Source organism: Balaenoptera borealis, assembly GCF_965194805.1.
Source record: "Balaenoptera borealis genome assembly, chromosome: 7".
NCBI classification, from domain to species: Eukaryota; Metazoa; Chordata; class Mammalia; order Artiodactyla; family Balaenopteridae; genus Balaenoptera; species Balaenoptera borealis.
Window position 1 is genome coordinate 127,936,647 of NC_138864.1, and position 16,523 is coordinate 127,953,169.

At 43.7% G+C, this 16,523-nt stretch overlaps 1 protein-coding gene across 10 annotated transcripts in view; it reads left to right on the plus strand.

Moving 5' to 3' along the window:
• The window catches only part of RBM33 (RNA binding motif protein 33), a 118,712-nt gene that overhangs the window by 38,377 nt on the left and 63,812 nt on the right, over positions 1-16,523 (plus strand). For 9 of the 10 annotated variants that reach the window (XM_082398933.1, XM_082398927.1, XM_082398929.1 and 6 more), the window contains 3 exons: positions 3,889-4,060; positions 9,670-9,878; positions 13,742-14,021. In XM_082398933.1, coding sequence (XP_082255059.1) covers positions 3,889-4,060; positions 9,670-9,878; positions 13,742-14,021 — 661 coding nt within the window. Of the gene's footprint in view, positions 1-2,445; positions 3,471-3,888; positions 4,061-9,669; positions 9,879-13,741; positions 14,022-16,523 lie in introns of those variants that run through there. The other variant, XM_082398928.1, reaches the window with a different exon arrangement.

Here is a 16,523-nt window from a genome sequence, read left to right on the forward strand (position 1 = left end):
TTGGATATTTTGAGTATGTCGGCTATCTCCCACTTGGTATAACATTGATTGTTCTCAATTAATGTCTTGATTTGATCGCTGTCAACTTCAACTGGGCTACCCGACCCTGGAGCATGGTCAACGGAGAAATCTCCAGCACGAAACTTTGCAAACTACTTTTGACACGTTCGATCAGTCACAGCACCTTCTCCATACACTGCACAACTGCACAAATCACTTTTTGCATTTCAGTTGCGTTTTTACCTTTCTTGAAATAATAAAGCATAATATGCCAAAAATGTTGCTTTTTGTCTTCCATCTTCAATATTAAAATGGCTACACAAAAATTCACCAATTTTGATATTTTTTTTTTAATGTATGCTGATATGACAGCTGTCACAATACAGTCTAACAAAATTGTTTTGAATGAAGTTAGAGACAACTACGTGCTCCTGGAGCCACCTTACAGGAAAAACCAAACGAACTTTTTGGCCAACCCAGTAGTTCAGAGAACTGCCTAATTTTTTTTTTCTTCAGATTTGGGATGGAATATTGAATTTTCTTTCAAAACACTGAGATCACAAGTTCATTTCAGAGTTAGCTGGAGAATGTAACAAAATATACAAGTCTGGGTCTTGCTACCCCTTAGGGTTTCTAATTATTTCTGTGTTGATGTTACGGGAAAACCCGAACGAATTTTTTGGCCAACCCAATATATATGATAAGACTTTAGTGGACTTATCTATTTTTAAAGAACTTTCATGATGATTTTCATATGCACCCTCTGTTAAGCATTACAACTACAAGTTTCAGGTTTTCAAGATAATTAAATAGCTAAAAATCAAACCTTCAAATATTTCTGACAGTGTCTATAATGAAATCAGAGATTTACATACGTATTTAAATTCTTACAAAATATAATCTTAGGCTAATTTAATTTTTATATTGTTATCCAGTATCACCCTTCAGTGGAATTTTAGTTGTGAATGGAATATTGTGAATATGTATGAATATTCCATTCATAAGTATTTCTCTGCAGAGAAAGTCAACATTTGGGCAGGTAGGTTTGTTAGTTAATTCTGTAAGCACATAGCCAAAGGAGATGCCCAGTATTTAGAATAAGAGGTAGTGACCAGTGGCTGAAGGAGCGAGTCTAGCTTAGTGAATGTTGCCAGGTGGCCTGTACTTGAAGCAGCTGAGACCAGGTGGTGGTTCAGTTTCAGCTCAGGGCTTGTCTAATCCTTGATGTAGTTCAAAGCTGAACTGGACCCTGCGACTTGGACCAGAAGTTTGCATTCTAGGACATTTCATCTCTCAGAAAGCTACCTTGTGCCATCCTTTTTGTAGTCAGGCCCTCCCTCCATTCCTAATCACTGGTAACTAGTGCAGTTTTGTTTCTTGGAGAGGGTCATATATGTGGAATTGTCGCAGAATATCACCTTTTGAGTGATAAACCTTTTGACTTCTCTCAGTCAGCATGACGCCTTTGTGATTGAATCCCAGTTGTTGTATCAGTAGTTCATTCCTTTTTATGGCTGAAAGAGCATTCCATGGTTTGGATGCACCATAGTTCGTATATCCATTCACTATTGTTTCTGTTTTCGGTGATCCAAAAGAGAACTGTAAACATTTTCCTGTGGGTTTTTACGTGAACATAAATTTTCATTTCTCTTGGGTAAATATCTAGCAGTGGGATTGCCGGGTCATAGACTAGAATTGTTTGTTGGTTTGTTTCTGGTAGCCTGTAGTATTTGTTTCAAAGAAACAATTTTCAACTTGTCTGTATTGTATTTAGATTTCTTAGATGGAGATTTGTATGTAGAATAAACTATTAGCTTCAGTACTGTCGTGTTTCATGTTAAACTTGCTTGGAAAGTGTTTGAACTGTAATTGCTTTTAATGGTTGAATTAGAAATGACTATTGTAATAGAATCTTTGCTTTATTGGTAGTGATTTCTTTTCCTCCTCTGTGGCCTTGCTACTTAAAGTGTGGTCTGTGGACCTGCATGTTGACTTCACTTGGAGCTTCTTGGTAATACAGAAAGTCAGACCCCACCCTGGACCTGTGGAATCAGAATCTGCATCTTAGCAGGATTCCCAGTGATCGATATAAACCTTAAATTTGAGAAGCACTGCTCTGGAGCATTAATGGCGGTGGAGAAGAGTATTTTGTAAATGAGTTGACGTTTGCTCAGTTTGAGTGTAGCGCAGCACAAACATAGCTGGGTCCATCTCGCACGTCACTCATTCTTGGTTTCAGATATTCAGTAAGACAGAAGTAATGGTATTAAGCCAACAAAATGCCAAAATTTTGGTACTTTAAAATTCTATAGTGGACTTCCCTGGTGGCGCAGTGGTTAAGAATCCGCCTGCCCATGCAGGGGACACAGATTCGATCCCTGGTCCGGGAAGATCCCATGTGCCGCGGAGCAACTAAGTCCGTGCGCCACAACTGTGTTCTAGAGCCTGCGAACCACAACTACTGAAGCCCCCGCGCCTAGAGCCCGTGCTCCGCAACAAGAGAGGCCACTGCAATGAGAAGCCCGCGCACCGCAAGGAAGAGTAGCCCCCGCCCGCCGCAACCAGAGAAAGCCCACACGCAGCAACAAAGACCCAACACAGCCAAAAATAAATAAGTAAAATAAATAAAAAAAAAAAAGAAAGGGACTAAAATTTAAAAAAAAAATTCTATAGTATGCTGAGTATCAGAATACTGAAAAGTGGTTTTGCAATCATTAGGCTAAAAGTTACAGTTTACATTCATTATTTTATTTTCAGGCATTTGATTCTCTACTTTAGAGTTTATAGCAATGAGTGTGTGCATTTTTTACACAGAAAAATGTTGGGGAAAGAATCCAAAATGATTGTATCTTTCTTTTTGCACACTTTCTAATGAAGTAGTTCATATTTGTTTCTGTTAAGAGTAAAGGACATGTAAGAATTATGGATGAGACTGAAGGAGTAGTTTCTGGGTCTTTTTTTTTTTCAAGTTTACCAAAAGTCTAAGTGAACCTAACGGTCAGTAGGTACCTACCTTATTACCTAACAGTAGGTCACTAAGATGTAACATGAGGCGAAAGTGATTAGTGTCAAAAGGAACATGAGTTATACAGAAAGAATTGTTGATGAAGAAATTACTGTTAGTTTGGGACCAGATTAAGCAGAATTTTTGTAGGAATCCTGATGTAGTGAAATATAAGATAAAAACTGGTTTTAGTGTGATGTGAATGAAGAAAAAAAATAGTTTTATGGTTAATAATCTGAGCCAGAGGTGGTAATGAACGAACACTAGGCAGTGGAACGAAGTGGAAAGGGTTGAGAAATGTTACAGGAAAGATTATGGAGGCTGAAAAAAAAACAAATCAACCCAACAGCAGATTTGGAGCGCTTGCCTGGCATTGGAAATCAAAGTAGATGGGGTCAGGAATTACAGGAAATGTGGAGCCTGTTTAACGGGAAGGAGTGTGCTGTCATCTAATGTGAGTTACAAGGTGGGTTATAGGCTAATAAGCTCACGGGAACACTAGTGTTAATTTAATTAATATTTTGAACTTTGTTTAGCTCTGAATTAGACTCCAGAGCAGCAGGGATTTTTGGAATTCATGTTTGTTCTCTTAGAAGTATAAGTAGTAACAATGTGTAAGACTTTGTATATTAACCAGGAGGAGGAATTCGAATTTTTTCTAACATTGTTAATTTTTAATGTTTGAGATTTTGTCTCCTGGGATCAGTTTAATGTTTCACATGGCTTTACAAATAGGACATTTTGCAGTATTTTTACATCTTGAATATAAAGAGCTTTTATGTGTGCATACACATATGTGTATACATAACCATTATTCAATATTTAATTCAAAAGAATATGAACTCACTTTCCCTCCTCTTGTTTTTTGTATGTCTGCAATGTAGGGAGGCATGGAAACTTTGGAGCTGCAGAAGGACATGAAAGAGGAGTCAGATGAAGAAGAGGATGATGATGAAGAATCTGGACGATTACGTTTCAAAACTGAAAGGAAAGAAGGAACAATTATTAGGCTCTCAGATGTAACTAGAGAGAGAAGGAACATTCCAGAAACTTTGGGTAACTTTTTTTGCCTGTCTCCCATCCTTCACTCCCATTTCAACTTCCTCCATAGTACTGTTATGATTAATGAAACAGATTAAAAAAAAGTTACCTTTATAGAGTATTATGCATGGCATTCAGAGGGTGGATGGTCTGTGTGAGGTGAGAGCTGAGTTACGGTGCTGTAAAGGTCGGTCTATAAAAATGACTTGTCTTCTGGATTAAAACATGTTTGAATAAAATATTTGATTGTTTTTTTTAATAGTTTTTCTTTTGGAGTCTGTGGCTTAGACCTGCTCTCATGCATACTGTGTGGTTCTTGGTTGGCTCTGGGAAGGTGGTGTGGGGTGGTACAGGGTCATTTTACCCTTCCCAAGACTGTCCAGGTTGCCAGGGCTAATTCTGGGCCAGACTGTTTTTATTTTGTACCTTTTAGTGTTATTATAACCATCTCTTTTTGTTGTTGTTCTGTATGCCATTCCTCTCAGTGTTTAATGAGACAAGATGACTTGTTTGTAGCACAATCAGTTGAACGTCATTCCTGTTACAGACCTACTGCAGGCTGTTGCTAATCAGCAGAGCCTTTTCCAGTATTGACCCCCCGCCCCCCCCTTGTCTGTGGTTCTGTCTAGTGCCCATTGCAGAGAATAAAGCAGTGGTTCTCACATTTGAGCAGCAGAATCACCCAGAAGACTTGTTAAAACACATATTTCTGGATGCATTCTCAGCTGTTCTGATTCAGTAGGTTTAGGGTGGGGCCCAAGAAAGTTGCATTTCTGGTGAGTTCCCAGGTAATGCTGTTCCTGCTGCCCTGGAACCCATACTTTGAGAACCACTGGGATATTGTCCCGTATTACAAGGAGGAGGGTAGGAGGGTGGAAGGATGGAAGGACAGAGGGTTGTTGTACTTGTTCTCTGGTCTTGGTCAAAGTAAAAGTCAAGAAACTAACCATTAGTTACTACCATTATTACTTCATAAAACTGTTATTTGTAGCCGTGTTCAGTCGGAACCCTGAGTGTGTGTCTTTAAGTGGCAGATAGGAATTCTCTGTCAGGGCACTAAGCTCACAAGATGCCAGAGTTAACAGTAGTGAGCCAGTCTTATCATGTTCCTTTACTAAGTGAGGTTTGTGGAAAGATTGACCTAGAGACTTAGTGTTCTCCATTTCTTCTCCCTCCAGTTTCCTCCTTCTGCCTTTTGGCCCAGGATTTCCCTAGACTGTTCTTAAGTTATGGTATAAAGTTGCCGGTTGGTCTGAACCGGTACACCATAGGTTTCTAAGAAAGCGGAGCTGAAAAGTTGGGCTTGGGTAAAAGGAGATGAATCAAAGGTCTTAAAAAGGGGATGAAAAGACCAAAAGTATCCGTCAGCAGGAGTAATTGGTAACATTATGGAACAAGCTTATTGGAATAGATAGACATCTCAATCTTGGGCTGGGATAAGATGAACAAAGGAAAGATGGCGCCCCTGGCTGAACACCAGAGGGCAATGGGCAGCGGCTTATTAGGGAAGGAAGGTGCCATGTGGGGCGGGTGGTGGTGGTGAATCATCTCTTTTCTGCTTCTGTGTAGGTGGGCTGTGGCTTTGTTACATAAATTGGGGAACATGTGTGTCACATCTTAGTAACTGGGATAGCTACACGTTCTAAGGATGTGAAACCACTTCACAGACACCGTCAGGAATGGCGACCTTCCCCCTCTGCAGCCAGCTCCTCGTGGGCCCTGGGGCCTTGCATGGGTCACCCTCCCCGCATCCTCAGCGCCCTTGCTTCTCCCGTCCCCTGCTCCTCAGCTACGGTCTTCTCATCTCTTTTCACTTGACCTTGACCCAAGCGCTGACGTGTTCTGGAATGTCCAGCTTGCCTGTGTTCATAAATTGTACTTGTTTCACTCCTGCATCTCTTTCTTTTCAGGATCTTTGCCTCATTTCATTCTTTTCAGGGTCATTTGTATTTACTTTACTGAAAAGAATTTGTGTTGAATCTTTTTTTTTTTTTTTTTTTCCTTTGCTTTTTTTCTTTTTAAGGCATTTCTCAGTTGCTATAGTCATGTCATCCTGAGACAAGAGGGTGGAAGGGGGGTAGTGATGGGCAGGTTGGCCCTTTACATATGGGCAGAGAGGGCCTGGGGTTCTTAGAGGCAGAGTGTCTGAAGCATAAACAGTTTGACCATTTACCATTTTTTTAGACGTTAAGAAAAAAGGCTTTAAATGTATTTGTGCAGAATGTGATTCTTTGGCTAGATAATAGGGCAAGTAAAAATGATACTTTAAAAGTATCTTTCTCTGTTCCCTATTTGTAAGCCCTAACTTAAGAAAGCTTAGTGTTTGAAAACATGAGTTTTCTAGTAACTGAAAAGTTAGGATTATTCCCAGTACAAAAACGATTTTTCTGTTCATTTTAGAGATTGGTTTCCTAAAGCAGTGAGCTCCCTTATTTCCTTAAGACCCCTCCCCTCCAACAAAAGGTTAATTTTATATAGAAGAAGAATATTCAGTGAGAAAGAGAAGCTACTACAGTACTTGGTATACTAGAAATTCACATAAATTTGTACTCATCACTTTGTATACTCCTGGTGGTAAAAATATCAGTTTCAGGTTCTGTATACAGATGCTTGCACTTATTTGATTGTATAAAGCTGCTTACCTACTCTTTGTAATGGGATTAAAATACCTTGCTACCAGAGTATATATGTCGTCTCATATGATATGTGTTTCTTGACAAATGATGTCTTTTAACATTCTGAATACAAATAAAAACAATTATTTTGTGATATCATTGATTAATGTTAAGAACACTCCACTCTAAAAAGAAGAGGGACTTCCCTGGTGGTCCAGTGGGTAAGACTCTGTGCTCCCAATGCAGGGGGCCTGGGTTCGATCCCTGGTCGGGGAAGTAGATCCCACATGCATGCCGCAACTAAGTGTCTGCATGCCGCAACTAAAGAGCCCACGTGACGCAACTAAGACCCAGCACAGCCTAAATAAATAAATAAATAAAATATTTTAATATAAAAAGAAGAATGAAATGATGGTCTGGCATCCCCCATTTCTGACCCTTCCATCTGCATGTGGACTAGTGAGTTCTTTTCAAAATCTGGAAGGGCATTTGGTCACTTTTAGTCTTCTTTCCATTCAAATATATGATGTCATCCTTAAATATGAAGAACACTAATTCATATTTATGACAGTCTTGACCATTGTAGAGCCTAATTCACAGTTGTTGATCTGTATTTTGAATTACAGATTGGATTAGATATGGAATTTTGGGCTTTTACCTGAGTTATGATCTTAAGTAGTGAGCTTTTATCCTCAACCAGGATTCTGGGAATTAAATACCTTAGAGAAAACGTGACCATTTCTCAGTTTTCCCAAGGATGGTACAAAACTACGTACTTAGGAAATACATTCATTCATTACATAAAAAGGACTCCATTGGGTAAAAGGGCTTAATTCTCTCACAGAATGCAGTTGAGAAGGGTTTCTAGCACATGCATGTGTAAGGGAAAGATTTATTTTGAATGGAAATGTCAAAAGCCATCTCTGAAACGTGGGTGTCATTGACCAGTTACCCTGAAGTGTCAGCACAGCAGTTCAGAGCTGCCAGTTCTTTTGCCCTAAGAGGTGGACCTCAGATTCTCTTTGGAAGCAGTACAAGCAATAAATGAAAGACTATGTTTATTTTAGTTAGGCTTTGACAATTCTTTCTCTATGAGGAGGCATCTAGATTTTGCCATATTCTCAGTTTCATTGGCACATGTAATGTGTTAAATTATGTTTTACTGCTTTAGCCTGAAGACCGTTGTTATTATGCCCACATAAAGTTCTCTTGAAATAATATCCTCGGTTAATTTTGCTGAAGGCAAAGGATCTTTGGGAAAAATATTTTCATCTAGTAATAAACAGTTTAAGGTCACCTAGTACCAGCAATAGGATACCGCCTTCAGTTTACACGATGGTCCTTGTATTTGCAAGATTTTCACAAATTTCTTGATTCAGTTATCTGTTTAAAAAAAAAAAAAAGACTGTCATTTGTTTTTATTTTGCCAAGTAAACTGTGTTTTATAGATATTCATTATGTATTAGTTCAACTATTATAAAATTATTTATATGTAAATATGTTTTTCTTAAGCACATTTTAGAAAGGGACAACGCTGTAAAACCTTGTTACATTGAGCTATATCTCTTTACTTTGGAATATGGACATAGTTCAGAAAACACTTAAAGGGAAATTAACATTTCAGTTGAAGTTACAAATGTAATTTCCATCCTGTCATATTTTGGTGACCTTTTGTGACAGCTTGTCTCAATTGGAGGAAAGCATTTTTACTTGCTGATTAAAGATGTCATTTGAAACCATTTTATTACTGGGGATAGTGAAATTAATCTTGACACTTAGAACCACTAGCAAAATAATTGCTGATTCACTGCATAAAATGTGTATGTGAACCAATCATGTAGTCAAGATGAGAATAAAAGTCTGTGCTTGTTAAGAAGAGATTAAATTTTCTTTTGAACGGAGTCAGAGATTCATTTGAAGGGGAGGGGAATACCATAGAAACAATTGCAAGAAAATGAAATGTGGCTTAGAGATTTTGGAAGAGTTTGGAGATGATTATGGAATCCAAGGTAGGAGATAAACTGGTAATATTTAAAATTTACCCTTCACTGTGGAAGAGGGCATAACAATCCTTCTTAGTAGAATGCAGTGAAATCTTTAGAAGGTATTCATTTATTAATGGAAGATATATTATCATAACTTAGATAATATTTTAAAATGAAGGAACCATATATGAATAAGTTAGCATTTTTCTTCTAGGAATTCAGAATAACGTGCCAACTGAAGTTTCTTAGGGCCAGAGACTATATGTTTCTTGTATCCCTAAAGCATTGGTCAGAGAGCTGAGCAGCACCTACTGGGTGTCCCAGAAATATCTGCATTAATGGGTTTTTTTCTTTTGTGGCTTTGCTCTCATTTGCTGTAGCTTCCCTCTCAGACTGCATGGCTATAAGCCTTTCTTCACAGAGTTAAGTTGTTATTTTTTAAAAAATAAATCTGAAAATCTGAAATGACAGTATTAAATAAGTTTCCATTCTTTATGAAATTAAGTATTTGACTCGAGAGTGATTTTATTAGTTTTGCTTTTAAAGCAGAACAATCAGGAACTTGTCATTTTTGAGTCTCTTGTGCCACTGTGTGTTCACTAATACTCGTCCTGGTTCCGCTTAGAAGAGTGTCCTGGTTTAGGACTGGGGGAGCCAGGTCTTGACCAGCGTCATCCGCCATCACTGCAGGATACCTAGCAGATGAAGGGCGGTGGTGGGCTTGAACTTCAGCTTCTCCTTCTTAGCTTCCCTCAGCACAAATGAAGACACTTTAAAATTTACAGGAGACCCTTGTATTTTATTACGAGGGAAAGGCACGTCTTCCATTTAACTGGTCTCACTCATGGGGCCTGCATGTCTCTGTGATCGTATCCTGCTTGATGCTGCTAGTTGAGTTGTTTGTAGTGGGTGAAGCACTTGCCGTTCCTAAGTTTCATCGTCATGTATTTCTTTCCTGTTTTTCCCTGTAAGTCTGATTTAGGCTATTGGAAGGTATCTAACACTTATGCATCTTTTCAAATAGAGCTTTCAGCAGAAGCCAAAGCTGCGTTGCTTGAATTCGAAGAAAGGGAGCGACAGCATAAACAGGGACGCTACGGCTCAAGGCGGGGAGGAAGGAGAGGAGGTTCGTCCATGTGTCGTGGAGCCGGAGACCAGAGGAGAGAGAACAGTGAGAGGGGAAGAGCCAAGGATCACAGGCCCGCCCTGCTGCCCACGCAGCCACCTGTGGTGGTAAGCTTTACAGTTTCGTTGTGGGAGCTTGCGACTTGAGAACAAATGGAAATACGCTTTTGTGTGGGTATCATATTTTGCCTTTATCTTAGTCTGAAGTTGAAATTTGGTAAAAGGCATAGTGGCTCAAGTTTCTTTGTAATCTATAGTATGATTTCGTGTATGGTCACACACATTCAGTCCTCTAGTATTCAGGTAGTGCAAACTAATTCTCTGCACACGACTGATAAAGAGAGAGGCGATAAGGAGACCTGGTGTCCTCCAGTGGCCGAACCACAGGGAAGCCTTGCTTTTACCTTCTGCTTGTGGGCAGGTGCTGCTCCTATGAGCACCATTCGGAAAATACTGAACGTCTTACATCTAGAATCTAGCAGTAATGGTATATTTTATAAAATATTTTTTCTTATACACTGCTTACCGTAGGTTTTTCCTTAAATGTAGCAGTTTCTCTTACAGGTAACTGTCATATCCTATCCATAAAAACGGAGATTGTCGTATCCATAAAAAGTTTTCATAATTTAGGAATAAATCAAGTACTTGTAATTTCAACTTCATTTGAATTTCCTCTGTATTTCAAAGATGAGACATCTCAGGAACAAAGACAGGAGTTGTAGTGATTTTTTTGTTGTTGTTCCTTTAGTTAGCCTCAGGATTTTATAGCTTTTTCCTTCAGAAGTCAGTCTTCAAGGACAGATTCATTTAATATAAATATGTGTCCACACTGTCTACCCTCCTACATTATTATCTGAGTTTAGGGGAAAACCACACTTTGCCTCCGTGTAGAAATGATGTTTTAGGAGGCATTCATTTGTGCAATAACAAAGTAGAAAAGATGACTTACTGGTTTTTTGTTTTGTTTTATTATTATTACTTTTAATTAATTTTTATTGGAGTCTGGTTGCTTTGCAGTGTTGTGTTAGCCTCCAGTGCACAACAGAATGACTCAGCCGTACACATACAGAGATCCCCTCCCTTTTGGACTTCCCTCCCATTTAGGTCACCACAGTGCATTAGGTAGAGCTCCCTGTGCTGTACAGTGTGTTCCCATCAGTTGTCTATTTTATACATAGTATCGATAATGTAAATGTGTCAATCCCAGTCTCCCAATTCCTCCCACCCCACTCCTTTCCCCCTTGGTGTCCATACATTTGTCCTCTAAGGATGACTTACTGTTTTAGCATGAGAATTCTAATTTTGATCTACAGGGAAGAGGGTAGGTGGGTTGACTACAGCATAAAGAGGTTGATGATATTAATAACTGCTTTCTGCTCATACAACTGTTCTTAAGCTTCTCTGATAGCGAGAAGACTGGCCCTTCAGTTTTTTCTTTTTCTTCTCCATCCCATCTCCTCTCCCCCAACCTCCACTTGCCATGTACTGAACAGCCAGCTCCGTTATTTTGGCCTCCTGGGGGGGAACCAGCCACACAGGAGACCAGTTTTTTTGCATAACTGTGTCTCCATGATCCTGGAAAAGTAACTGAACTCCCTGTTGTCTTATCTACATAGAGAGGAAGTATGTGCCCCTATGTGTCTCCTTCAGAGAGGCTCAACTGGGAGATCTGTGGGTGCTTTAAAAACGTTGCCCAAGTGTGAGTTGGCCTGAGTCCCTCCCGACAGTGATGCCGTGTCTCTGGAATTCTGTAGGTGCTATAGGGCTCCCAGTGAACTGGGGCTGCACCCACTCCTGGGGCTTTGGCATATATGCTCTATGCTCATCTCTGCTAGTCAGTGGTGTTTTAAAGCTGCAGTTTACTGAAACGGTCACAGCTGTCTGAAACGACCTTAACCTCGCTCACACTTGTGTCCACCCTTGATCCTGGCCACTCCCCACCCCAGAGCTGTCTGTCTCTTTGACTCTTCACCCTCAGAGTTCTGGAAAGAATAACCTTTGCTCACCGTCTTTGCTTGTGTCCATTTTCTCGGTCCATCCTTTGCTGCCTGGACTTCGTTCTTTTCCCTCTCCCGAATGTGCTCCCAGAATCGCCACCTGACCTTTGCAGTCCGTCCTGTTGGACTGCACTCTGGGACCTTGGGCATCACCCATGAGCTCCTCTTTCTTGAGCCTTTCTTATTTTGAGTGTCTGAGCTTGAGGTGTACTCTCTTCTCTTCCAGCAGGGCCCCTTCCGTCTCCCCTGTTCCTCTGGCTGCGTTGTTCTCAGGCCTCTTTTTAGTCAGAGCTCTAAGTCGGGAGCCTTGTCCTTCCTGCCATCTGCTGTCTCCACACGAGCATGGGTCTGTAGCCCTAGCTCTTGCCAGCTCAGTGTCTTCATTTCCTAGCTGCCCTGGGCCTCTCTGCATGGGTGTCGCCCAGGCCCTAAATTCCCCTTGTTTAAAACACACGATTTCCTTAAAAATCCTTCACGCTCTTGAGTGAATGGCCCTGCGCTGTGCTCATTCCCAGTTCTGTTCAGATTTAGCTTAGCTGTCCCTCTGTCAGCATGCTCTCCATGTGGATTCAGTGGTGAATGAGATAGAAAAGACTCCCGCACCATGTGCAAATGTGCACATTACAGATGTCATGAGTTAGAGGAGGGAACAGACTGGTTTCTGGGAGCATATGTATGTATCCACGGATTTAAGCCAGTTTCAGAATCTTTAGAGAAGTCCCCCTGAGGAAGGATAGGTTAGACAAGGTCATGTACACTTTGGTTTCAAAATTCTCATTGTTCCTTTGAAATGTCTTCTTCCTGCTGCTCTTGTTCAGACCACGGCCGTTTCTTCCATTCAGCTCCCGCCGTAGCCTGTTAAATGGTCTGTCTTCTTCCATCCTCTTTCCCCTCGTCCATCTCACACACTGCTAGTCATCGTCGTCATGCATGCTGTGACAACTGAGAAGCCTCCGTAATTTGGCGTCATCCCGGGGAAAACAGCTCATTATACGAGAGACTTTGGTCGGTAGTAGCCTGCTGCCTCGACTGCTGCGTGTGGCCGGTTTGGTTAGTGGTTACAAGCAGGACTTGCGGAATCAGATTCTCTGCTCTTCTGCTTACCAGCCGCTTGGTCTTGTAAAAGGAGAGTCCTAACAAGGGCCCACTGCATAGGGTGGTTGGGAGTGAGTCAATTACTCCACATACTGACCTTTGAGTAGGTGCTTAAAACAAAAGAGCCCGGTGCCCTGCAGCTGTTTGTGTGGGTGGTGGTTTCCTGCTCTCCAGCGACTCTTCCATGAAACAGCCCGAGATCCTTGACCACCTTGAGGGTGTATTTTCCCACCTTCGCGTCCTCCGGTCTTCAGATGTGGCTGTAGCCACACTGGTCTCCCCCTCGTGTACCCAGCAGGCACGTGTTTCTGCCTCTGCTGCTCTCAGGTGGTTCTGTTCCCCTCCCGGCATGGCCCGTCTCCTTCCCCTCCTTCCTGGTTCAGATGCCGTCTTCTCAGGAGCTTCCCCCACCTCCCTTCGGGGAGCCCTTTGTCCTTTTCTGCAGCCTGGTTTCTAGCAGGGTTGTTTGTGCACGTTCTCGCCTCGCTCACTAGGCTTTCTCAAAGAGGAGCAGGGCTGGCTGTGCAGGGACAGCCCAGGGCAGGTTGTGTTCCGTCCCCAGCGCAGCGCTTGGCTCGCGGTGGGCAGTTTTGATGGTGGAACTGCATTTTTTTTCCTTTTGGAATCCATGCGTGTTATTCTGGGGCTGCTGTTTTTCCCTCCTGGCCCTGAGGTTGACTCGTGTTGTCCGACAGTGGCCCTTACTGTGAGCGGGCGGAGCAGCTTATTTATCCTGCTGTTTTACACAAGTTGTTCCTGTAAACTTATTTCCAAGTCATAACTTTTACAGTTCAGTCGATGTGAAATCTGTAAGGCATTGGCCTTTTTTCTTCTGAGTGTTGATCTCCGTGAATGTGTCTCTTTTCCGGTGCTTTTCAGGCGCACTCTCCGAGGTTAATTCCTCCGCCACAGCCTCAGCCTCCCCCGCCGCCGCCGCCGCAGCAGCAGCCGATCAGAAGTCTGTTCCAGCAGCAGCAGCTCCAGCCTCTGCTTCCCCTGCAGCACCCACACCATCCCTCCCCTCCCCAGGGGATGCACCTGCCGCCCCAGATCGAGGCCCCGAGGGCGATGATGACCCCTCCTCCCGTGACTCCACAGCAGCCCAAGAACATACACATAAACCCCCACTTCAAGGGGGCGGTGGTGACGCCCGTGCAAGGTACGTGTCTCCGTTGCTGTTGAAAAGTTCCAGGTTCCTCTGGCAGATCATTCTCATGTGCAGGTCTGTAAGGACGACGTGGATTCCCTGACTCTTCCCCCACCACTCAGATGCGCGCTGCCTGGCCAGGCCACGCTCGTTTGCTGCAACACGTGCGTCTCTTGTTGTATCATTCAGTGGCGGGTACTGAGAAGACACAGTAAATGTAAAGGGCATCAGAGTTAATTGTGGAAGTGTCTGATTGGTGTTCTTCATAAATTCCCAGGTGGGGATGTTTGCAAAGTGAATGTTCCTTTCAGGTTCCACTCGGTGTGCTTCCTTTGAGTTCCAGAGGTACAAACCCATCTTTTAGTTATTAATTCTAAGTGAATAACCTCTTCTGTTATGATTACAGATGCATGTTCCTGAAGCTGGGAAACTAGTTTTGAGCAGTTGATACGGAGCATATCTTCATGCATCTGTTCAACACAGTGTTGATTGAGATCCCGCTCTCCCTGGCATTGGAGATACATTGGTGAACAAAACAGACAAATGCTTTTTGCAGTTGTGACCTAGCTTTCTAGCAGAGACAGTGAGCAGTAAATGTAATAAAATAAGAACGCCGTGTGGCGTGTTAGAGGACGAACGTACAGTGACACACACGTGCAGGGTGGGGGGCATTGGGGTGGGCTGCAGCTTTCCATGGGGTGGTGAGGGCCGGCTTCATTGAGAAGGAAAGAGTTGAAGGTCCAGGAGCTAGTGACGTGACTCTTTCGGGGGAGAATATTCCGGGCAGAGGGGTCGGCAAGTACAGGGGCTCTTAATTCTGGTGAGACTATGCCTTTTGTGTTCAAGTAACTAAAAAGAGACCATGTAACATTAACGGAGTGATACAGGTGGAGAGAAGTGTGGCACCTGGGTCAGCTAAGACCTGGGAACCATCCTGAGAGCTTTGGCTTTTGTTCTGAAAGACATGGGCTGTGATTAGAGCAATTTGAGCAGAGGAATAACGTGATCTGGTGCATGTTTTAAAAGGGTTGTTCTTGCCGCCGTGTTGAGAGCGGGCTTGTTAGGGTGGCAGGGGTGGAGCCAGGCATTCAGCTAGGAGGTGACGCTGGTACTCCAGGCGACAGATGACATGGCTCGGGTCAGGGCTGTGGTGGTGGTTAGGGCTCAGATGCTGGATGTAATTCAAGATGGAGCCGATGGACCGGATGAGCGTGAGAGGGGGAAGAGGCGAGATGGTGCCGAGGGGGCCTGAGCATTTGAGGGATGGAGTTGCCTTCACCTGAGAGCACTTGGGGGAGAGCAGGTTTTGAGGGGCAGCACAACAAAAGTTCTGTGCTGGAGATGCCACCTAGACGTGCAGGTGGAAGCGTCACGTATGAAGTTACTAGGAAGAGTTGAGACGAGGGGTCTGGGCGCAAAGCAGAGGTGGGGGTTTGTTGGCACAGAAGTGGACCTAGAGTCTGCACCCAGTGGGAGACCCAGGCGTCATCGTGTCGGGGGGACCGAGGCCTGGAACCTGGGGCCCTCAACGTGATAGGCGGGGGCCCGCAGGGAGGCGGAAACCCAAAGAGTGTAGAGGACGGGGACAGCAGGGGGCCCACTGCTGCCAGGTCATTGGGGACGGGCTTCAGGCCGTGTGCTGCACGTGGCGGTAGAGGGGTCTTTGGGGTATTGACAGAGTGGTTTTGTTGAAGTGGTGGCAGTACACGCTGCACTGAGGTGGGTTTGAGAGGGAACGGGCGCACAGAAATGGGAGATGGTTGCACTGACAGTTGTCGAAGGTGTCCTGTTGAGACAGCTGGGGAGTGGGGGTGCTGGGCAGCATCGACGCCCACTCGAGCTGTGGGTCCTGACCGGAGACCCGGCCGCGTGCCTGCACGTTCTTCTCCAGCCACTCTCACCTTTCTGTGTCAGGTGCAGCCTAGACAGAGCTGGACTTGCTTGAGTCCAGGTGTTGGCAAAGCAGTAGAGAAGGCGCCTTGCTCATAATGAAGGGCTGTGGCGTGTACGGTGACAAGGGGCCAGGAGATCTTTGAGGGTCCAACAGTTGGAGGAACTGGGGTCCTGGAGGAAGTGGGGTGGAAAGGTAGAAGGTAGTGTGGTAAGAAGGGGGACTCGTAGAGATTGCATAAGGTCATGGATAATGACCAGGTCTCAGGTGTGGAGCTGGGACAGAGGATGGCAGCCGGGCGCCGGGGCGACAGGGCGCTGGAGCATGAGTGTCGCTGCCGAGACCTGAGACAGGGCTGGTGTTGAAGACAGTGGTGAGCTAGGAACTGAACTCTGAGACACAAGAAAGAGCAGTGGTGTGACCAGTACGTGGGCAGCAGTAGGGGTTCCTGGGCCGTGTTGTCCGATGACATGAGATCCAAATCTGGGGTCTGAAACGGCAGTGAGGACCAAGAAGGATTCCCACCCGCCCCCCCCTCCAGAGCCAGCGGGAAGAGGGCTGAGGGAGAAAAACAGCCTCATCCTGTGGGAGAGTTAGGTTTCCATTAGAGCAAGAAGGGGAAG